This window comes from Bombina bombina, chromosome 6 (assembly GCF_027579735.1).
Source record: "Bombina bombina isolate aBomBom1 chromosome 6, aBomBom1.pri, whole genome shotgun sequence".
Classification (NCBI taxonomy): domain Eukaryota; kingdom Metazoa; phylum Chordata; class Amphibia; order Anura; family Bombinatoridae; genus Bombina; species Bombina bombina.
Window position 1 is genome coordinate 230,723,290 of NC_069504.1, and position 24,286 is coordinate 230,747,575.

Here is a 24,286-nt window from a genome sequence, read left to right on the forward strand (position 1 = left end):
AGAAAATCAAAACTTCTAAGCTCTTGTCAAGTACTTCATTCTGTTGTTCTTCCTTCCATAGCACAGTGCATGGAAGTAATAGGTTTGATGGTCGCGGCAATGGACATAGTTCCTTTTGCGCGAATTCATCTGAGACCATTACAACTGTGCATGCTCAGTCAGTGGAATGGGGATTATACAGACTTGTCTCCGACGATACAAGTAGATCAGAGGACCAGAGATTCACTCCGTTGGTGGCTGACCCTGGACAACCTGTCACAGGGGATGAGCTTCCGCAGACCAGAGTGGGTCATTGTCACGACCGACGCCAGTCTGGTAGGCTGGGGCGCGGTCTGGGAACCCCTGAAAGCTCAGGGTCTTTGGTCTCGGGAAGAATCTCTTCTCCCGATAAACATTCTGGAACTGAGAGCGATATTCAATGCTCTCAAGGCTTGGCCTCAGCTAGCAAAGGCCAAATTCATACGGTTTCAATCAGACAACATGACGACTGTTGCGTATATCAACCATCAGGGGGGAACAAGGAGTTCCCTGGCGATGGAAGAAGTGACCAAAATCATTCAATGGGCGGAGACTCACTCCTGCCACTTGTCTGCAATCCACATCCCAGGCGTGGAAAATTGGGAAGCGGATTTTCTGAGTCGTCAGACATTTCATCCGGGGGAGTGGGAACTCCATCCGGAAATCTTTGCCCAAATAACTCAATTGTGGGGCATTCCAGACATGGATCTGATGGCCTCTCGTCAGAACTTCAAGGTTCCTTGCTACGGGTCCAGATCCAGGGATCCCAAGGCGACTCTAGTAGATGCACTAGTAGCACCTTGGACCTTCAACCTAGCTTATGTATTCCCACCGTTTCCTCTCATCCCCAGGCTGGTAGCCAGGATCAATCAGGAGAGGGCATCGGTGATCTTGATAGCTCCTGCGTGGCCACGCAGGACTTGGTATGCAGACCTGGTGAATATGTCATCGGCTCCACCATGGAAGCTACCTTTGAGACAGGACCTTCTTGTTCAAGGTCCGTTCGAACATCCGAATCTGGTTTCACTCCAACTGACTGCTTGGAGATTGAACGCTTGATTTTATCAAAGCGAGGGTTCTCAGATTCTGTCATTGATACTCTTGTTCAGGCCAGAAAGCCTGTAACTAGAAAAATCTACCATAAAATATGGAAAAAATATATCTATTGGTGTGAATCTAAAGGATTACCATGGAACAAGATAAAAATTCCTAAGATTCTATCCTTTCTTCAAGAAGGTTTGGAGAAAGGATTATCTGCAAGTTCTTTGAAGGGACAGATTTCTGCTTTATCTGTTTTACTTCACAAAAAGCTGGCAGCTGTGCCAGATGTTCAAGCCTTTGTTCAGGCTCTGGTTAGAATCAAGCCTGTTTACAAACCTTTGACTCCTCCTTGGAGTCTCAATTTAGTTCTTTCAGTTCTTCAGGGGGTTCCGTTTGAGCCCCTACATTCCGTTGATATCAAGTTATTATCTTGGAAAGTTTTGTTTTTGGTTGCAATTTCTTCTGCTAGAAGAGTTTCAGAGTTATCTGCTCTGCAGTGTTCTCCTCCTTATCTGGTGTTCCATGCAGATAAGGTGGTTTTGCGTACTAAACCTGGTTTTCTTCCGAAAGTTGTTTCTAACAAAAACATTAACCAGGAGATAGTCGTGCCTTCTTTGTGTCCGAATCCAGTTTCAAAGAAGGAACGTTTGTTGCACAATTTGGATGTAGTTCGTGCTCTAAAATTCTATTTAGAGGCTACAAAGGATTTCAGACAAACATCTTCCTTGTTTGTTGTTTATTCTGGTAAAAGGAGAGGTCAAAAAGCAACTTCTACCTCTCTATCTTTTTGGCTTAAAAGCATCATCAGATTGGCTTATGAGACTGCCGGACGGCAGCCTCCTGAAAGAATCACAGCTCATTCCACTAGGGCCGTGGCTTCCACATGGGCCTTTAAGAACGAGGCTTCTGTTGATGAGATATGTAAGGCAGCGACTTGGTCTTCACTGCACACTTTTACCAAATTTTACAAATTTGATACTTTTGCTTCTTCTGAGGCTATTTTTGGGAGAAAGGTTTTGCAACCGTGGTGCCTTCCATCTAGGTGACCTGATTTGCCCCCTCCCATCATCCGTGTCCTAAAGCTTTGGTATTGGTTCCCACAAGTAAGGATGACGCCGTGGACCGGACACACCTATGTTGGAGAAAACAGAATTTATGTTTACCTGATAAATTACTTTCTCCAACGGTGTGTCCGGTCCACGGCCCGCCCTGGTTTTTTAATCAGGTCTGATGATTTATTTTCTTTAACTACAGTCACCACGGTATCATATGATTTCTCCTATGCAAATATTCCTCCTTTACGTCGGTCGAATGACTGGGGAAGGCGGAGCCTAGGAGGGATCATGTGACCAGCTTTGCTGGGCTCTTTGCCATTTCCTGTTGGGGAGGAGAATATCCCCCAAGTAAGGATGACGCCGTGGACCGGACACACCGTTGGAGAAAGTAATTTATCAGGTAAACATAAATTCTGTTTTATATAGTGTGTGTGTATATATATTTTGCTTCTACACACTCCATACGTATCACCTGCCATTTATATTCTAAAAATAAAACACTGCAGCTGGGTTTAAGTCAACAGCAATGCACTGCACTGGTGAGCCAATGGCAAGAGACAGCGTGTGTAGCCACCAGTCCCCTGCTAGCCCAGAGAAGTGCATTTCTGCTGAAAATATGTGCATGATTTTCAGCAAAGGATGTAAAAAGAACAAAGTATATTTGATCATAAAAGTGGATTTAAGTGTCTTAAAGGAACAGTAAAGTCAAAATTAAACTGTCATTAATTCAGATAAGGCATGAAAATTTTAAACAACTTTCCAATTTACTTTTGTCATCAAATTTTGTTTTGTTCTGTTGGTATTCTTTGCTAAACCTAGGTAGACTAATAGGCTGATTTCTTAGCCTCTTCAGGTATGAACAATTTGTGATGCTACATGTGAAAGTTTACCATGTTTTAAAGAAATGTTTTAGTTGTTTATTTTGTTCTAAATAAATGCATGTTAAAACTGAATTTCATTTAAAAATTACCTGCAGAAAAATTTTCACTACAAAAAATCTCATCGCAGAAAGTGAAAAAAAGTTCTGCCTCTGGGCTGAAGGCAAGGGTCATACCCTTCCTCAGGACAGGGCCAAATCAAAGGCCAAACAATCTAATTTTCGTGCCTTTCGAAATTTCAAGACAGGAGCAGCATCAACTTCCTCTGCTTCAAAACAAGAGGGAACTGTTGCTGATTCCAGACAGGCCTGGAAACCTAACCAGTCCTGGAACAAGGGCAAGCAGGCCAGGAAGCCTGCTGCTGCCCCCAAGACAGCATGAAGGAACGGCCCCCTATCCGGAAACGGATCTAGTGGGGGGCAGACTTTCTCTCTTCACCCAGGCGTGGGCAAGAGATGTTCAGGATCCCTGGGCGTTGGAGATCATATCTCAGGTATATCTTCTGGACTTCAAAGCTTCTCCTCCACAAGGGAGATTTCATCTTTCAAGATTATCATCAAACCAGATAAAGAAAGAGGCATTCCTAAGCTGTGTGCAAGACCTCCTAGTAATGGGAGTGATCCATCCAGTTCCGCGGACGGAACAAGGACAGGGATTTTATTCAAATCTGTTTGTGGTTCCCAAGAAAGAGGGAACCTTCAGACCAATCTTGGATTTAAAGATCTTAAACAAATTCCTCAGAGTTCCATCATTCAAAATGGAAACTATTCGGACCATCCTACCCATGATCCAAGAGGGTCAGTACATGACCACAGTGGACTTAAAGGATGCCTACCTTCACATACCGATTCACAAAGATCATCATCGGTTCCTAAGGTTTGCCTTTCTAGACAGGCATTACCAATTTGTAGCTCTTCCCTTCGGGTTGGCCACTGCCCCGAGAATTTTTACAAAGGTTCTGGGCTCACTTCTGGCGGTTCTAAGACCGCGGAGCATAGCGGTGGCTCCGTATCTAGACGACATCCTGATACAGGTGTCAAGCTTTCAAATTGCCAAGTCTCATACAGAGATAGTTCTGGCATTTCTGAGGTCGCATGGGTGGAAAGTGAACGTGGAAAAGAGTTCTCTATCACCACTCACAAGAGTCTCCTTCCTAGGGACTCTTATAGATTCTGTAGAGATGAAAATTTACCTGACGGAGTCCAGGTTATCAAAACTTCTAAATGCTTGCCGTGTCCTTCATTCCATTCCACGCCCGTCAGTGGCTCAGTGCATGGAAGTAATCGGCTTAATTAAGACCGCTGCAATTATGCATGCTAAGTCAGTGGAATGGGGATTACTCAGATTTGTCCCCTCTACTAAATCTGGATCAAGAGACCAGAGATTCTCTTCTCTGGTGGCTTTCTCGGGTCCATCTGTCCAAGGGTATGACCTTTCGCAGGCCAGATTGGACGATTGTAACAGATGCCAGCCTTCTAGGTTGGGGCGCAGTCTGGAACTCCCTGAAGGCTCAGGGATCGTGGACTCAGGAGGAGAAACTCCTCCCAATAAATATTCTGGAGTTAAGAGCAATATTCAATGCTCTTCTAGCTTGGCCTCAGTTAGCAACACTGAGGTTCATCAGTTTTCAGTCGGACAACATCACGACTGTGGCTTACATCAACCATCAAGGGGGAACCAGGAGTTCCCTAGCGATGTTGGAAGTCTCAAAGATAATTCGCTGGGCAGAGTCTCACTCTTGCCACCTGTCAGCGATCCACATCCCAGGCGTAGAGAACTGGGAGGCGGATTTTCTAAGTCAGACTTTTCATCCGGGGGAGTGGGAACTCCATCCGGAGGTGTTTGCTCAACTGGTCCATTGTTGGGGCAAACCAGAACTGGATCTCATGGCGTCTCGCCAGAACGCCAAGCTTCCTTGTTACGGATCTAGGTCCAGGGACCCGGGAGCAACGCTGATAGATGCTCTAGCAGCTCCTTGGTTCTTCAACCTGGCCTATGTGTTTCCACCGTTTCCTCTGCTCCCTCGACTGATTGCCAAAATCAAACAGGAGAGAGCATTGGTGATTCTGATAGCGCCTGCGTGGCCACGCAGGACCTGGTATGCAGACCTAGTGGACATGTCATCTCTTCCACCATGGACTCTGCCTCTGAGGCAGGACCTTCTAATACCAGGTCCTTTCAATCATCCAAATCTACTTTCTCTGAGACTGACTGCATGGAGATTGAACGCTTGATTCTATCAAGGCGTGTCTTCTCCGAGTCAGTCATTGATACCTTAATACAGGCTCGGAAGCCTGTCACCAGGAAAATCTACCATAAGATATGGCGTAAATATCTTTATTGGTGTGAATCCAAGAGTTACTCATGGAGTAAGGTTAGGATTTCTAGGATATTGTCCTTTCTCCAAGAGGGTTTGGACAAAGGCCTATCAGCTAGTTCTTTAAAAGGACAGATCTCTGCTCTGTCTATTCTTTTGCACAAGCGTCTGGCAGAAGTTCCAGACGTCCAGGCATTTTGTCAGGCTTTGGTTAGGATTAATCCTGTGTTTAAAACTGTTGCTCCCCCGTGGAGCTTAAACTTGGTTCTTAAAGTTCTTCAGGGAGTTCCGTTTGAACCCCTTCATTCCATTGATTTTAAGCTTTTATCTTGGAAAGTTCTGTTTTTGATGGCTATTTCCTCGGCTCGAAGAGTCTCTGAGCTATCTGCCTTACATTGTGATTCTCCTTATCTGATTTTTCATTCAGACAAGGTAGTTCTGCGTACCAAACCTGGGTTTTTACCTAAGGTGATTTCTAACAGGAATATCAATCAAGAGATTGTTGTTCCATCATTGTGTCCTAATCCTTCTTCAAAGAAGGAACGTCTTTTGCATAATCTGGACGTAGTCCGTGCCTTGAAGTTTTACTTACAGGCTACTAAAGATTTTCGTCAAACATCTGCCCTGTTTGTCGTTTACTCTGGACAGAGGAGAGGTCAAAAAGCTTCGGCAACCTCTCTCTCCTTTTGGCTTCGGAGCATAATACGCTTAGCCTATGAGACTGCTGGACAGCAGCCCCCTGAAAGGATTACAGCTCATTCTACTAGAGCTGTGGCTTCCACCTGGGCCTTTAAAAATGAGGCCTCTGTTGAACAGATTTGCAAGGCTGCGACTTGGTCTTTGCTTCACACCTTTTCAAAATTTTACAAATTTGACACTTTTGCTTCTTCGGAGGCTGTTTTTGGGAGAGAGGTTCTACAGGCAGTGGTTCCTGCCTTGTCGCTCCCATCATCCTTGTACTTTAGCTTTGGTATTGGTATACCACAAGTAATGGATGATCCGTGGACTGGATACACTTAACAAGAGAAAACATAATTTATGCTTACCTGATAAATTTATTTATCTTGTAGTGTATCCAGTCCACGGCCCGCCCTGTCCTTTTAAGGCAGGTCTAAATTTTAATTTAAACTACAGTCACCACTGCACCCTATGGTTTCTCCTTTCTCGTCTTGTTTCGGTCGAATGACTGGATATGGCAGTGAGGGGAGGAGCTATATAGCAGCTCTGCTGTGGGTGATCCTCTTGCAACTTCCTGTTGGGAAGGAGAATATCCCACAAGTAATGGATGATCCGTGGACTGGATACACTACAAGAGAAATAAATTTATTAGGTAAGCATAAATTATGTTTTCTTTCATGTAATTAGCAAGAGTCCATGAGCTAGTGATGTATGGGATATACATTCCTACCAGGAGGGGCAAAGTTTCCCAAACCTTAAAATGCCTATAAATACACCCCTCACCACACCCACAATTCAGTTTTACAAACTTTGCCTCCCATGGAGGTGGTGAAGTAAGTTTAGGCTAGATTCTACGTTGATATGCGCTTCGCAGCAGGCTAAAGCCCGGTTTTCCTCTGAGTGCAGTGAATGTCAGAGGGATGTGAAGAGAGTATTGCCTATTTGAATACCATGGTCTTCCTCTAGGGGATCTATTTCACAGGTTCTCTGTTATCGGTCGTAGAGATTTCTTCTCCTACCTCCCTTTTCAGATCGACGATATACTCTTATATACCATTACCTCTACTGATTCTCGTTTCAGTACTGGTTTGGCTTTAAAGGCGCAGTACACGTTTTTCAAACGATTGTTTAAATCATTGAATAAAGTGTTTAACGACTATTGTGGTTATTGCTAGTCTGTTTAACATGTCTGACATTGAGGATACTAATCGCTCTGTGTTAAGAAGCCATTGTGGAACCCCCTCTTACGTTGTGTACCTCTTGTACTGAGAGGGCCTTACATTGTAAAAAGCATATTTTAGGTAAAGAAAGTGTGCCTAAGGATGATTCTCAGTCTGATGAGAATCACGATATGCTATCCAATTCTCCCCAAGTGTCATAACCTTTAACGCCCACACAAGCAACGCCAAGTACCTCTAGTGCGTCTAATTATTTTACTCTGCAGGAGATGGCTGCAGTTATGTCAACTACCCTTACAGAGGTATTATCTAAATTACCAGTGTTACAGGGTACACGCAGTAGGTCAGGTATTAACGTGAATACTGAATCCTCTGATGCTTTATTGGCTGTTTCCGATGTACCCTCACAGTGCTCTGAGTTGGGGGGTCAGGGAATTGCTGTCTGAGGGAGAACTTTCAGTCTCGGGAAATATGTTACTTCAGACAGATTTGGACGTCATGTCCTTTAAATTTAAGCTTGAACATCTCCGCCTGTTACTTCGGGAGGTTTTAGCGACTCTGTGTCACGCTCAGCTGCTGGGAAGCTCTGCAGTCCTCTCTGTGTGCTTGATTGACAGGTGTCTGAGCCACCCCTTCCTGATGATGTCACAACCAGGCTTTTTATTCTTTGCTTCCTGTTTCTCCAGTGCCAGTTTGTTAACTTTTTGGCTTCTGATAGGATTTCGCTGAGGAATCTCTCTAACTGCTGCTTTTCTGTTGCCAATCTCTTCAAGGATTTACTATGCTGGATTAACCTTCAACCTCCTGATTACCTGTCTCCAAACAATGCAAGTACTGTTTGTTTTGTGAAACTTTCAAACTTCCTGTTTACCTGCTGCAAACCCTGCATATTCAGACTACTCTGTGTACTGCCAAACTTTTCAAATACTGTTATTTCTGTGAAACCTTCAATCTGCATGTTTACCTGTTTCCAAACTCTGCAAATACAATTATTCAGTGTAAACCTTCAAACTGCTTGATATCCTGTTGCCAATCTCAACAAGTACTGATTAATCTGTGTTAACCTTCAAACTACCATCTTACCTGTTGCTATCTCTGCAAGTTCTGACAACACAGTGTTAACCTTCAAACTACCTGATTACATGTTGTTAATTCTGCAAGTTCTGACTACACAGTGTTTACCCTCAAACTGCCTGATTACCTGTTGCATACTCTGCAAAGACTGTCTACACAGTGTTAACTCTCAAACTGCCTGATTACCTGTTGCATACTCTGCAAAGACTGTCTACTCAGTGTTAACCCTCAAACTGCCTGATTACCTGTTGCATACTCTGCAAAGACTGTCTACTCAGTGTTAACCTTCAGACTGCCTGATAACAAATGACCTACTCCTGCATTATTAGCTGTTTCCTGTTTTACCCTTCTTCTGTCTGAGTATAAGTGGACTATCCCTGCTCTCCTGATACTGTGGAAGACATTTCCTGAAACCAGTTCCTTGTTCAGAAGTCTATCTGGCTGATATCATGAATTACTTTGGTACAGGCTAACCCTGTTCCATATCCTGAGTACTTTTTTTTTTTTTGGAGGTTGTCGTGGGGTCACGTCCTGGATTAAACTCAGAGTGCAAGGGTGTTGTTTAAGTTCGCCCTAGCATTTGGGTCTTCTTCTGGACATTTCCTAACCTGACACTCTGGATGATTGTGACACTATTGTGATACCACCAGAGAAATTGTGTAAGATGGACAAATATCTAGAGGTACCTACTTACACTGATGTTTTTCCGGTTCCTAAAATAATTTCGGAAATTGTAAAAAAGGAATGGGATAGACCAGGTATTACTGTTCTCTCCTCCTCCTAATTTTAAGAAAATGTTTCGCATATCAGACACCATTCGGGACTCTTGGCAAACGGTCCCTAAGGTGGAGGGAACTATATCTACCCTGGCTAAGCGTACAACTATACCTATTGAGGACAGCTGTGCTTTCAAAGACCCTATGGATAAGAAGTTAGAGGGTCTTCTAAAGAAATTATTTATTCATCAGGGTTTTCTTTTACAACCTACAGCTTGCATTGTTCCAGTTACTACTGCAGCAGCTTTTTGGTTTGATGCTCTAGAAGTGTCTCTGAAGGTTGAGACCCCTTTAGAGGACATTTTTGGATAGAATTAAGGCTCTCAAGCTAGCTAATTCTTTTATTACAGATGCTGCTTTTCAAATTGCTAAATTAGCGGCGAAAAATGCAGGATTTGCCATTTTAGCGCGTAGAGCGCTATGGCTTAAATCTTGGTCTGCTGATGTGTCATCAAAATCTAAGCTTTTAGCTATTCCTTTTAAGGGTAAGACCCTATTCGGGCCTGAATTGAAGGAAATCATTTCTGACATTACTGGAGGTAAAGGCCATGCTCTACCTCAGGATAAGTCTGTTAAGATGAGGGGTAAACAAAATAATTTTCATTCCTTTTGAAATTTTAAACGAGTACCCTCTATCCTCTTCCTCCACAAAGCAGGAAGGGAATTTTGCCCAATCCAAGTCAGTCTGGAGACCCTACCAGGCTTGGAATAAAGGTAAACAATCTAAGAAGCCTGCTGCTGCTACAAAGACAGCATGAAGGGGCGGCCCCCGATCCGGAACCGGATCTAGTAGGGGCAGACTTTCTTTCTTTGCTCAGGCTTGGGCAAGAGATGTTCAGGACCCCTGGGCATTGGAAATCATGACCCACGGGTATCAACTGGAGTTCAAGGATTTTCTCCCAAGAGGGAGATTTCATCTGTAGACCAGACAAAAAGAGAGGCGTTCTTACGCTGTGTAAAAGACCTCTCTACCATGGGAGTAATTTGTCCCGTTCCAAAACTAGGACAGGGGTTTTACTCAAATCTTTTCGTCGTTCCCAAAAAAGAGGGAACTTTCAGACCCATTCTAGATCTCGAGTGTCTAAACAAGTTTCTCAGAGTCCAATCGTTCAAGATGGAGACTATACGAACAATCTTACCAATGATTCAGGAGGGTCAATATATGACTACCGTGGACTTGAAGGATACATACCTTCATATCCCTATTCACAAGGATCATCATCAGTTCCTAAGGTTTGCCTTCCTGGACAAACATTTTTAGTTCGTGGCTCTTCCCTTTGGGTTAGCCACAGCACCCAGGATCTTCACAAAGGTTCTAGGGTCCCTTCTGGAGGTTCTCAGACCGTGGGGCATAGCAGTGGCGCCTTATCTGGACAATATTTTGATTCAGGCGTCAACTTATCATCTGACAAAATCTCACACGGAAACAGTCTACTCGGCTGGGGTGCAGTCTGAAATTCCCTGAAGACTCAGGGTGTTTGGACTCAGGTGGAGTCTTGACTTCCAATCAATATTCTGGAACTGAGAGCAATATTCAATGTGCTTCAGGCGTGGCCTCAGTTGGCTTTGGCCAAATTCATCAGATTCCAGTCGGACAATATCACGACTGTGGCTTATATCAATCATCAGGGGGGAACAAGGAGTTCCTTAGCGATGATAGAAGTATCCAAGATAATCCGATGGGCGGAGGCCCACTCTTGTTATCTGTCGGCGATCTACATCCCAGGAGTAGAGAACTGGGAAGTGGATTTTCTAAGTCGACAGACTTTTCATCCGAGGGAGTGGGAACTGCATCCGGAGGTATTTGCCTCTCTGATTCTCCAATGGGGCAGGCCAGAATTGGATCTGATGGCATCTCGTCAGATCGCACCTGCTTCTGCCACCGTGGAAACTTCCTTTGAGACAAGACCTTCTCATTCAAGGACCTTTCCAACATCCAAATCCAAGTTCTCTGCAGCTGACTGCTTGGAGATTGAGCGCTTGATTTTATCTAAGCGGGGATTTTCAGATTCGGTCATTGATACTTTGATACAGGCACGTAAGCCTGTCACTAGAAAAATCTATCATAAGATATGGCGTAAATATCTTTATTGGTGTGAATCTAAGGGCTACTCATGGAGTAAGGTTAGGATTCCTAGGATTCTGTCTTTTCTCCCAGAAGGATTGGAGAAAGGGTTATCAGTAAGTTCCTTTATAGGGACAGATTTCTGCTTTGTCTATTTTGCTTCACAAACGTTAGGCAGATGTTCAGTCTTTTTGTCAGGCTCTAACCAGAATTAAGCCTGTATTTAGACCAATTACTCCTCCCTGGAGTTTGAATTTAGTTCTTAGTGTTCTTCAAGGGGTTCCGTTTGAACCCATGCATTCCATAGATATTAAATTACTATCTTGGAAAGTTGTTTTTAGTTTCTATTTCTTCTGCTCGTAGAGCTTCTGAGTTTTCAGCGTTACAATGTGATTCGCCTTATCTTATCTTTCATTCTGATAAGGTGGTTTTGCGTACCAAACCTGGATTTCTTCCTAAGGTTGTTTCAAATAAGAATATTAATCAGGAAATTGTTGTTCCTTCATTGTGTCCTAATCCTTCGTCTAAGAAGGGAGCGTCTGTTACATAACCTGGACGTGGTCCGTGCCTTAAAGTTTTACTTACAGGCAACTAAGGATTTCCGTCAATCATTTTCATTATTCATTGTTTATTCTGGAAAGCATAGGGGTCAGAAAGCTACGGCTACCTCTTTCTTTTTGGCTGAGGAGTATCATCCACCTGGCATATGAGACTGCTTGACAGCAGCCTCCAGAAAGAATTACAGCTCATTCTACTAGGGCTGTGGCTTCCGCATGGGCCTTTAAAAACGATGCTTCTGTTGAACAGATTTGTAAGGCTGCGACTTGGTCGTCTCTTCATACTTTTTCCAAATTCTACAAATTTGATACTTTTGCTTCTTCTGAGGCTGTTTTTGGGAGAAAGGTTCTTCAAGCATTGGTGTCTTCCGTTTAGGTCTCTCTCTTGTCCCTCCTGTTTCATCCGTGTCCTGTAGCTTTGGTATTGTATCCCACAAGTAAGGATGAAATCCGTGGACTCGTATCTTGTAGAAGAAAAGGAAATTTATGCTTACCTGATAAATTGATTTCTTCTACGATACGAGTCCACGACCCTCCCTGTCATTTTTAAGACAGATTATATTTTGTTTTTACATCTTCAGTCACCTCTGCACCTTTAGCTTTTCCTTTCTCTTCCTAAACCTTTGGTCGAATGACTGGGGGTGGAGGGAAGGGAAGAGCTATATATATATATACAGCTCTGCTGTGGTGCTCTTTGCCCCTTCCTTTTAGCAGGAGGTTAATATCCCACAAGTAAGGATGAAATCCGTGGACTCGTATCGTAGAAGAAATCAATTTATCAGGTAAGCATAAATTTACTTTTTTTGCATTAATATTTTTGCATATAATTTGAATTCAGAGCTCAATATTTTAAGCAAAGTTAAGACTATTATTAATATTGCTAGTCTGTTTAACATGTCTGACACTGAGGAGGAAACTCCTTGTTCTATGTGTTTAGATGCCACTGTGGAACCCCATGTAATTTTTTGTCCCTCCTGTACTGAGAGGGCCTTACAATGTATAGCACAGATTTTATGTAAAGAAAATGTGTCTAAGGATGATTCTCAGTCTGAGGAGAATCAGGGTATACCGCTAATTTCTCCCCAAGCGTCACAACCTCTAACGCCCACCCAAGCGACGCCTGGTTTTTCAACCGCGTCTAATTCATTTACTCTGTAGGATATGGCTGCAGTTATGTCAACTACCCTTGCAGAGGTATTATCTAAGTTGCCAGTGTTACAGGGCAAACGCAGTAGGACAGAAGTCAATGTGAATACTGAGTCCTCTGATGCTTTGTTAGCTATTTCCGATGTACCCTCACAGGGATCTGAATTGGAGGTCAGGGAACTTCTGTCTGAGGGGGAACTTTCCGATTCGGGAAGTGTGTTACCTCAGACTGACTTGGACGTCATGTCCTTTAGATTTAAGCTTGAACACCTCCGTCTTTTACTTCGGGAGGTTTTAGCGACTCTAGATGACTGTGACTCTATTGTGGTACCACCAGAGAAATTGTGTAAAATGGATAAATACTTAGAGGTACCTGCTTACACTGATGTTTTTCCGCTTCTTAAGAGAATCTCGGAGATTATTAAGAGGGAATGGGACAGACCGGGTATCCCGTTCTCACCCTCTCCTAATTTCAAGAAAATGTATCTCATATCTGACACTGTTCGGGACTCTTGGCAAACAGTCCCTAAGGTGGAAGGAGCTATATCTACCCTGGCTAATCGTACAACTATTCCTATTGAGGACAGTTGTGCTTTTAAAGACCCTATGGATAAGAAATTGGAGGGTCTTCTAAAGAAATTGTTTATTCATCAGGGTTTCCTTTTACAACCAATGGCCTACATTGTACCAGTTACTACTGTGGTGGCATTCTGGTTTGATGCTTTAGAAGAGTCTCTTTTTTTTTTTTATTATTTTTTTTTTATTTGTATATCTTCCAACATTAGAAAAAAACAAATAATGATAAGCACATTCGCTTTTAGTTGCACCTCGCAGGGTAAAGAAGAGAAGATATTAAATCCCACACATATTGCTCAACCAAATTATCCACAATACACCATCATATTAATGGTTTCATTTCGTCTTACATAACTAACAAACCATCTATTGTATCTTAAAATAAATCTCCCTAATTAAATGTAAATACTACAATTTTAAGGTGCAAGTTATAGCTACTAAGAAGCTGTTAGAAGAATTTTAAATTATTATAATTTAAATGGATCCATCAGGGGTGAAAGACGAAGAGGAGAGAATAAAAAAACAAAAACAAAGGAAGGCCCTACCCCAATACTCCCTCCCCTAGGCGTTCGGCCCTGGATACAACCATTCTCCCCTTAAAGGGCCACTGTAAGTAAATATTTTCTATGCTTGTTACTAACTAACTAGCCCAAATACGCTTTTTAGCAATTGCATTTCATTAACATATCTCTACCGTATATCAGAAATCTTGTCTGCAAATTCAATTGTTTTCCAAACCCACTCCGTGGGTATCCTTTGCTCTGTACCAATCCGTTTACAATACCTAGGTTTCAAAATGGCGCTTTAAACACAAAGTTATTGGTTTAAGTATTTTGAACACTCAGTGCTGAAAATAGGGGGCAGGATAACGTGACATCATCGGCGAATAAAAGATATAACTTGTAGAACGTTATGAAACTTCATTTTGGAGAAAATATAGGTCAGTAGGTTTTAATTAATGTTTATTAACTTTAATATGTTAGTTGTTTAGCTTAAAAATTATAACAGAAAGTAATCCTTTAAATTAGCTTCCAGTAAGTAAGTTGTATTTTTAAAAGGCGAGATAGCTAATCTCTGAGTTTCAATATCTAGTGCTTTGATATATTTTCCCCATTTTATAAAGAAGTTATTAATATTTGATTATTTTCCCATCTGAACTTGAATCTGTTCTAAAAACATTTGGTGTAATGTACCATTTTTAATTTCTGAGAATTTAGGTTAGGTTAATAATATGCATATTAGCATCACAAATAAAAAAATAAATAACCACCCTTAGGGCCTTAATTCTTTCCTGGATCACGTCAAGGGGACCCTCTACCTTGATCAGCTCAGATAAGGCGTCACACCAGTAGGTAGCCGCTTCAGCAACCACAGCAACAGCTGCTGCCGGTTGAAACAAATATACCGTATGTTGAAACATCTTTCTTAACAGAGTTTCTATCTTCTTATCCATGGGCTCTTTAAACGACGAACTATCCTCAAGCGGGATAGTAGTGCGCTTAGCAAGCGTGGCGATAGCGCCATCCACCTTGGGGATGGAACCCCACAACTCCAATTGAGAGTCCTGGACTCTTAACGTAGCCAAAACTTCCTTCAACAGGAAGCGTAAATTCTCAATCCTAAATCTGAAGTCTGGTTCCTCCGCATCTGGAGGTTTAGAGGCAGCAGATAACGACCCAGAAAGAGCTCCCTCTGAAGTATCAGAGGAGCCCTCATCAGATAATTTTGTATCGGATAAATCCAATAAACTAGTTGCTGACCCCTGGGAAGGATAGCAATATTTGATCTTGCGCTTAGTAGGGCGAGGTAAAGCACTAAAGGCCGCAGACACTGACGTTTGTAACTGCTCAGTAATGTGCTGTTACCCTGTACTGCACTGTAGTTCAGGAAGGGGGAGGAAATTCAAGAGAGGAACGTAGTAAATATTTACATTGAGATAGAATGGAACAGTGACACCTGCAGGCAAAAATGTATTTCCTTAATATGAGGAGAGTCCACGACATCATTCCTTACTGTTAGGAGATACTGAACTTGGCCACCAGGAGGAGGCAGACACCCCTGCCAAAGGCTTAAATACCTCCCCTACTCCCTTCATCCCCATGTCATTCTTTGCCTTTTGTCACAGAAGGTTGGCAGAAAAGAGTCAGAATATTTGGAGTAGTCTCTTATGGAGGGTAGTACTCTTCGAAATGGAACTGGAGTTTTAAGTAGTCCTGTCGACTTCTCAGTGAGAACATGCATGAAAGTCCGGAGATGAAGAGTCTTTCTGCGAAACCATCCCATCCCATGTCAGGAGCGATGCTGCTACCCTTTCACACTTGAAATGCCGTGTTCCTGTTCCACGGCATAGATTCTGGTAAGATCGTTTCATTTATACACATATGATAACGCAAGAAGACAGGGTCACAGTGTGTGTCCTTTTATCTGTATAGAATCTAGGGTTAATATCCTTGGAAAGGGGGTTATTGAACAGGGGGGGATTTATGCATAATATTGTGTGTTAATGCTGCGACATGTGTGAGATGAGGCTTTGTGAATGTGTGAACAGTCAGGTTTCCTAGAGAGATATCGGCACAGCCTTTTTTTTTTGAGCATTTTCTCTTTAATGCAGGGGCGGTCCTGCATGGCACTCCATGTGACCGGGTGTGGCCTCTTTAACTTCCTCTTTCTTGACTGGCGGTTGCAGGAGACAAAGCGTGTTCTCTGTGGTCCGGGTCATAGGAGGTGGTGAGTGCCGGTGCCATATAATTTCTATCTAGTTCGTAATAAAGACGCAAGCTATGGACTACTGATATGCTAGAGGGTACTCCCTCTTTAAACAAATCTAATACCTGTGTTTATTGTGAGGAGGTTCCGTTTGATCCGCCTGCTCAGCTATGTTCCACATGCTTTGATAAAATTGCAATATCTAAAAAGAATAAGATATTTAGTACAACTGAGCCGTCCACCTCTGAGGGTTCGCCGTCCCGCGAGGTGCGTTCCCATACATTCCACATGCAGCTCCCCAGGGCACTACTATCCTACCGCGGGAGGGGCCCTTTGGCTGCCAGATTTAGCTGATTAGTTACAAACGGTGGTCTCTGCGGCCTTCAATGCCTTACCATGCCCTGCTAAGCACAAGCAAAAGGTGAAACATAGCTATCCGTCCCAGGGATCATCTACTCCGTTGGATGTCTCTGACAGATTATTCGCTGATGAAGACTACTCCGACTCTTCGGATGACACTCTTTCTGGGTCTGAATCGGCGTCATCTAGACCTCTGGCTGCGGAGGAGCCAGTCTTTAAGTTTAAGATGGAGCATTTGCACTTTCTGACGAAAGAGGTGCTTGCTATGTTAGAGGTTCCAGAACCGAAACTGCCGGAGGAACCGTCAATCCCTATGCTAGATAGGGTTTACGAAGACAGGGAGGTTCCTCAGACCTTCCCGATCCCCGTTAAGGTGGCTAATATTATCAAGAACGAATGGGAGAAACTTGGCTCTTCCTTTTATTATTATTATTATTATTATTGGTTATTTGTAGAGCGCCAACAGATTCCGCAGCGCTTTTCTCCCTCTACTACTTTAAAAAAAAACAAAAAACAAAAAAACTGTTCCCCGTTCCGGACTCTCAGCTTTGGGGGTAGGGGGGCATCCTTAAGGTGGATGGTGCTATCGCCACGCTCGCTAAGCGCACAGCTATCCCGCTAGAGGATAGCTCTTTGTTCAAGGAGCCCATGGATAAAAAGTTGGAATCCATGTTGAGAAAGATGTTTCAGCTCACGGGGTTCGCTTTTCAACCGGCAGCTGCGGTGGCTGGAGCTGCTACCTACTGGTGTGACGCTCTGTCAGCTATGGTCAAGGTGGAGACTCCCCTCAAGGAGATACAGGAACACATTAAGGCCTTAAGGGTAGCTAATTCATCTGTGATGCAAATATGCAGGTTATTCTCCTGAATGCCAAGACATCAGGTTTTTCTGTTCTAGCCCGTAGGGCTCTGTGGTTAAAGTCGTGGTCTGCTGACATGACTTCCAAGTCTAGATTACTATCCCTCCCATTTCAGGGGAAAGTTCTTTTTGGTCAGGCCTGAACTCTTATATCTACGGTCACGGGAGGCAAGGATGCTTTCCTACCGCAGGATAAGAAGCCTAAAGGTTCTACTTTTCGTCCCTTTCGTTCGGACAAGTCCCAACGCCAGCAGCCTGCCGCGACAATCAAGCTGTTCAAGGGATCTTTGAAACCAGCTCAATCTTGGAACAAAGCAAAGCAAGAAGCCCACGGAGTAAAAATCGGCATGAATGAGCGGCCCCCGAGCCGTCTCTGGATCAGGTAGGGAGCAGACTATCTCTTTTTGCGGAGGCTTGGATGAAAGACGTTTAGAACCTTGGGTTCTGGAGGTCATCGACCAGGGTTACAGGATAGGATTCAAGACTCATCCGCCCAAATCTATCATCAAGACCAGAGAAGAGAGATACCTTTCTAGAGTGCGTGAGGGATCTCTCCTCTCTTGGTGTAATCGTACCAGTACCTCTGGCAGAAAGATGTCTGGGGTATTATTCAAACCTTTTCTTGGTCCCAAAGAAGGAGGGCACGTTTCACCCAATTCTAGACCTAAAGTGCCTAAACAAGTTTGTCCGTCCCATTGTTCAAAATGGAGACTATCAGGTCTATTCTACCCCTGGTTCAAGAGTGACAGTTCATGACTAAAATAGATTTGAAGGATGCTTACCTTCATGTGCCAATCCACAAGGATCACTTCAGGTTCCTAAGATTTGCATTTCTGGACCAACACTTCCAGTTTGTGGCCCTACCGTTTGGCCTGGCGACTGCCCCAAGAGTCTTTAGAAAAGTTCTGGGAGCGCTGCTCGCGGTGATGAGAGCCAGAGGTATTGCAGTGGCACCTTATCTGGATGACATCCTGGTCCAGGCTCCGTCCTGCAGCCTCGCAGAGGACCATTTGAGAGCTGCTCCTCTTCTCCTTCGATCTCATGGATGGAAGATAAACGTAGAAAGAGTTCCCTGGTTCCCATCAACAGAGTGGAATTCCTGGGCATGATAAGACTCCATATCCATGAAGATATTCCTGACAGATCAGAGACGTTGCAAGATTACGTCCAGCTGTCTTGTCCTTCAAATCTCCTCAAGGCCATCTGTGGCCTGGTGTATGGAGGTGATTGGGCTCATGGTATCCAGCATAGATGTCATTTCATACGCCAGGTTCCATCTCAGACCTCTTCAGTAGTGCATGTTGAGACAATGGAACGTCGATCACTCATATCTATCCCAACAGATCTCTCTGGACAACCGAACGAGGGAATCCCTCTTTGTGGATCTGTCCTGGCCAACTGTTTCGGGGACATCCTTCTTGAGTCCATCCTGGGAGATTGTGACCACGGATGCAAGTCTGTCATGATGGGGAGCTGTTTGGGGTGCCAGAAAGGCACAGGGCAGGTGGACTTGAGGAGTCGCTTCTCCCGATCAATATTCTGGAACTCCGAGCCATCTTCAATGATCTGAGGGCTTGGCCCCTACTGGGATCGTCCTGATTCATCAGATTCCAGTCGGACAACATTACCTCTGTGGCTTACATAAACCATCAGGGGGGAACGAGAAGCTCCCTAGCCATGAGGGAAGTATCTCGGATTCTGGAATAAGCGGAGACCCATAACTGTTCGCTATCATCGATCCACATTCCGGGTGTGGTATTTTGTCAGACAATCATTTCATCCAGGGAATGGTCTCTCCATCCCGAGGTGTTTGCAGAGATCTGCAACAGATGGGGGATGCCGGAGATAGATCTCATGGCGTCTAGACTCGACTTCAAGCTACCCAGATATGTGTCGTGGTCTAGGGATCCCCAGGCAGAGCTGATAGATGCCTTAGCGGTGCCTTGGTAGTTCAACCTAGTCTACATATTTCCACCATTGCCACTTCTACCTCGAGTAGTGGACCTCATCAAGCAGAAGCTAGCCTTGGCTATTCTGATTGCTCCATCATGGACGCAGAGGATGTGGTTTGCTGATCTTGTGGGGATGTCATTGTCTCCTCCATGGAGGTTACCTTGTCTCAGAGATCTGCTGTTTCAGGGTCCCTTTCTACATCAGAATCCCGATTCTCTGATGCTGACTGCGTGGAGATTGAACGCTTAGTCCTAGCCAAGAAAGGTTTCTTTGAGAGAGTGAGTGATACTCATTCAAGCCAGGAAGCCGGTCACTCGTCGCATCTATCATAAGGTGTGGAGGTCCTACTTGTCCTGGTGTGAGGAACGTGGATATCCTTTGCATAAGGTTAGGGTATCCAGGATCCTGTCCTTCCTACAGGATGGGTTGGAGAAGGGATTTGCCGCCAGTTCCTTTAAAAGTACAGATTTCTGCTTTATCTGTACTGTTACACAAAAAGCTTGCGGAGCTTCCTGATATTCAGTCCTTTGTTTAGGCTCTGTCTAGGATTAGGTCTGTCTTTAGAAATTCCACTCCCCCTTGGAGCTTAAATGTGGTACTTAAGATTTTGCAAAGGAGCTCCGTTTAAGCCTATGCATTCACTTGACATTAAATTTTCTTTCCTGGAAGGTTCTATTCCTACTGGCTATTGCATCAGCACGCAGAGTCTCTGAGTTGGCGGCCTTGCAATGTGAGCCTTCTTACCTGTTTTTTTCACGCCGATAAGGCTGTTCGCACTGGGTTGGGATTTCTTCCCAAGGTTGTGTCAAATCGTAACATCAATCAAGAGATAATAGTTCCTTCCTTGTGCCCTAACCCTTCTTCTTCAAAGGAAAGGTTGCTTTATAATTTGGATGTGGTTCGAGCTTTGAAGTTCTATCTTCTGGCCACGAAAGAATTCAGACAGACTTCGTCTTTATTTGTTATATATTGGGGGAAACGCAAGGGCAGAGGGCCTCTTCAACTTCCCTATCTTTTTGGTTGAGGAGCATTATTTGCTTGACCTATGAGACAGCGGGACATGAGCCTCCTCAGAGGATTACCGCTCACTCAACTAGGGCTGTGGCCTCTTCATGGGCCTTTTAAGAATGAGGCCTCTATGGAGCAGATTTGTAAGGCGGCTACTTGGTCCTTCTTACATACCTTTGCTAAATTTTACAAATTTGATGTCTTTGCTTCGGCGGAAGCAGCTTTTGGGAGAGAGCTTTTGCAAGCTGTGGTGCCCTCAGATTAGGGTCCGCCTCCTTTTTACCTCCTGTTTTTTTCATTGTGTCCTCTAGAGCTTGGGTATTTGTTTCCCACAAGTAATGAATGAAGCCGTGGACTCTCCTCCCATTAAGATAGAAAACATAAATTATGCTTACCTGATCATTTAATTTCCATCTGTGGGAGGAGAGTCCATGGCTCTCGCCCTTTTCTCCGGTGGGCGGACCTAAATTTATTTTTGTTCTTCTGGCACCATTTATACCATGATATTTCTCCTACTGTTCCTTGTTCCCTTGGCAGAATGACTGGGGGATGAGGGGAGTGGGGAGGTATTTAAGCCTTTGGCTGGGGTGTCTTTGCCTCCTCCTGGTGGCCAGGTTCTTAATTCCCACAAGTAATGAATGAAGCAGTGGACTCTCCTCCCACAGATGGAAATTAAATTATCAGGTAAGCATAATTTGTTTGTTTTTTCAGTTCCTGAGGTTTTGTAAATCTGCAAAACTTTTCCAGTTTGCCACACTGCGTGGGATACACTTTTGCTGTTAATCGGAATCAGGACATTTCACTTGCTCCTTATCTGAATGATATCTATTGCAAGATTTTCTAACAGCTGTTGCTCTTACTCTCAAACCTCTGTCTTTTAAGACAATAGTTGGAGTATCAATGTACATATAGCTCCTTATATCCTGCTATGAGAGTAGCATTTACAGGATCATAATAAACTCAATCCTTATGCATCTATTTTCCTGATGGAACTTCACATTTTTATGATTCAGCGGGTGTGTCTCTTCCTACAATGAGCAACCTCCATTGGTAGCTCAGTGCATGGAGGCGGTGGGCCTTTTGGTTGTCACTTCAGTCTGTTTCTTTAGCCCCCTCTTCACTCGAGACCCCTTTAATGGCTATGCTACATTAGTAGTTAATTAATTATCTACATTTGGCACACAGATTACTTTGCATTTCTCGGTCAGTCAATTTTTTTTCTTTAAGACAGTCTGTGCCTGTGCCTGTGCCTTGGGCCATCCTGCTTTTGTTAGTCTTGGCCTATTGTATCAACTAACTCCATTCTCTCAGGCTGGGGTACGGTCTGGGTTTCTTTGATTGCAAGAAGTTTGGTATCACCTTGAGGCAAGGTTACCAATCAACATTCAGGAGCTTCGAGTGATCTTTGTGCTTGTTCATCCATATCCAGTCGATATTATCATGGGGGTTAACTGCAGTTCACTGGCCATGGAGGAAGTGTCTATTATTCTTTCTTGGGCAAATAAGAATTATAGATCCCTATTAGCAATCACAATACCATGTGTGAAGAACTGGGAGGTGGATTGTTCTAGCAGTCGATTGGTCCATTCATGAGTGGTCTCTCCATAGGACATTTTTGATCGCTTATTGATCCAATTAGCTTACAGGACATAGTTCTAATGGCCTCTCACTTAAATCTCACACTTCCAAGCTATTGTGCAAGATCAAAAGATCCTAGGTTAACACATTAGTCACCTTGGTATGCCCATGGGACTTTCATTTAGCATATTTGTTTCCTTTGTTTTTATTCCAAGAGTCTTGCTTATATCAAACAGGAGTTAACGTTGGTAATATTAGTTGCTCCCGTCTGGCACCGCAAGCCTTGGTATGTGGACCTAATCAGATGTCCTTTTGCATGGCTCTTTTCTTTTGAGACAGACTCTGTTTCAAGGTTCTCTTTTCTATCAAGATCTCATATTCTCTTATTTAATGGCGTGGATTTTAAACGCCAAGTTTTGGAGATTTATTTCATTCAGTCATTTAAATATTTTTAATGCAGGCCAGAAAGCCTGTAACACAAGATATTTAACACAGGAGTGGAAGACATACTTTAAATGGCGTTCTTCCAGAGGGTTTTCTTGGTATCCTTTTAAAATTCCTAGAATCCTTCAGTTTTCAGGATGCCCTGGTTAAGAGTTTGTCGCTTCTTTTGTCATAGACCAAGTCCTGCCCCAGGGGAGTCTGTTGGAAGCTCCTAACCTGGCACCCACAATACACTATCCTGAGAATCCTGCAATATATATTCACAATATAACTAAGTACAAATCGGGGTGATTGACAGGCCCTGCTCTCGTTCTATTGGTCATGCAAGAGTAGGGGTGGAGTTGCAGAAGCAAGTGCTTGTGCAATAGTAAATTCAGGCCACCAATCAGCAGCTAGCTCCTTGCTGCTTCTTAGACTACCTAGGTATGCTTTTCAATATAAGATGCAAGAGTATTTGGCAAATTAGGTAATAGAAGTTAACTAGACTGTTTAAATTGCATGTATTGCATCTAAATTATGAAAGTTTCATTTTACTGTCCCTTTTATCATATTTAAAGTACTTCAAAAATATATTTTTCTTCTGTCAACTTCTAGATCAGTCTTACCTGTATTTCACCATAACTGCTATACAGAGTTACAGATGTTATTTCTCAATTCCTCTCATTCTTGTCTTCTACTGTTTGTAAATCTTAGTTAATGTACGTGGGAAAGCCAAAATATGTCAGTTTTTCTTATGAACATTCCCAAACATTAGCACAGTTCCCTAAGTACCACTCACCAAGCTTCCCTCCCTTTCATTTCTGCTTTCAATAAGTGATTTTGTTTATTGTTTTTACCTATTTTAATCACTAAACTTAATGGCCAGTGTATTGTATTTGAAGTTTATACTAACCTTTTGATTTTCATTTCATGTCCATTTTATTTCTTTGCAGGATTTTAATTCAAGCAGGATATGATGTGAATATTAAAGATTTTGATGGTTGGACCCCACTGCATGCAGCAGCACACTGGGGTAAAGAAGAAGCTTGTAGAATCCTTGTAGAAAATCTCTGTGACATGGACATTGTCAATAAAGTGGTAAGTTGTGTGTATATATATATATATATATATATATATATATATATATATGTGTGTGTGTGTGTGTGTATATGTGTGTATATATATATATATTTCAGCATGAATATCTGTCTTAATATACAATTAACACATTTTGAAATGGTTATTCACTAGAAAATAGACCACCTGTTAGAGACAAAATAAACTTGTATACCTTAGACCAGGGGTTGACACATTTGTTTAAAATTTAGGAGCCAATAAGAATATTTAGGAGCCAGACAGTGATATTTGTATATAGAAATTTTGAGAATAGCCCAAATAGTTGGGAGCCAGGGGTAAGTCTAGGAGCCAGTGACTACCTGGGTTTGTCTAGCCCTGCCTTAGACCTTGGATTATTTATGGAATATTTTCATTCAGCATTCCTTTTACATTTATGAAGTGTAAAATGTAATTTCTTTTGAGCCCCATAGCATTATATTCTCATAAACATTTTTAAAATTAAAAGGTAGAAAAAGACAATTTTTTTTAGCAGTAGCTAAATGTTTAATTTTGTTCCCCTCTGTATCATAGTATTCAGGGCATCTCCCCCTTTTTTACCCCATTCTTTCTGAGAGTTTTGTTTTCCTCCTGTTCTAAAGGGACAGTTAAGTCAAAAATAGTTTCATAATTCATATATAACATGACATTTTAAACAACTTTTGTAATTTAATTTGCTTTATTCTGTTCTTATCCTTTGTTGAAAAGCATGCTTAAATATCCTTAGGAGCAGCAATGTACTACAGGGAGCTAGGTGCTGATGGTGGCTATATATATTTATTGTCATTGGCTCACAACTAGCTCCCAGTACTGCACTGCTGCTCCTTCAAGAAAGGATGCCAAGAGAATTAAGGCTATTCAGTATTCCCCCCCCCCCCCCAACTACGAGGGTTCCGACTTCCACTGACCACATATATATTGACTCTGG

The 24,286-nt window shown here is 43.0% G+C and overlaps 1 protein-coding gene across 4 annotated transcripts in view; it reads left to right on the top strand.

Annotated features, from left to right (window-relative positions):
• Positions 1-24,286, top strand: part of PPP1R12A (protein phosphatase 1 regulatory subunit 12A) — an 875,274-nt gene that overhangs the window by 237,920 nt on the left and 613,068 nt on the right. For all 4 annotated transcript variants that reach the window (XM_053716754.1, XM_053716755.1, XM_053716757.1 and 1 more), the window contains exon 5: positions 23,199-23,343. In XM_053716754.1, the coding sequence (XP_053572729.1) occupies positions 23,199-23,343 (145 nt within the window). The remainder of the gene's footprint in view (positions 1-23,198; positions 23,344-24,286) is intronic.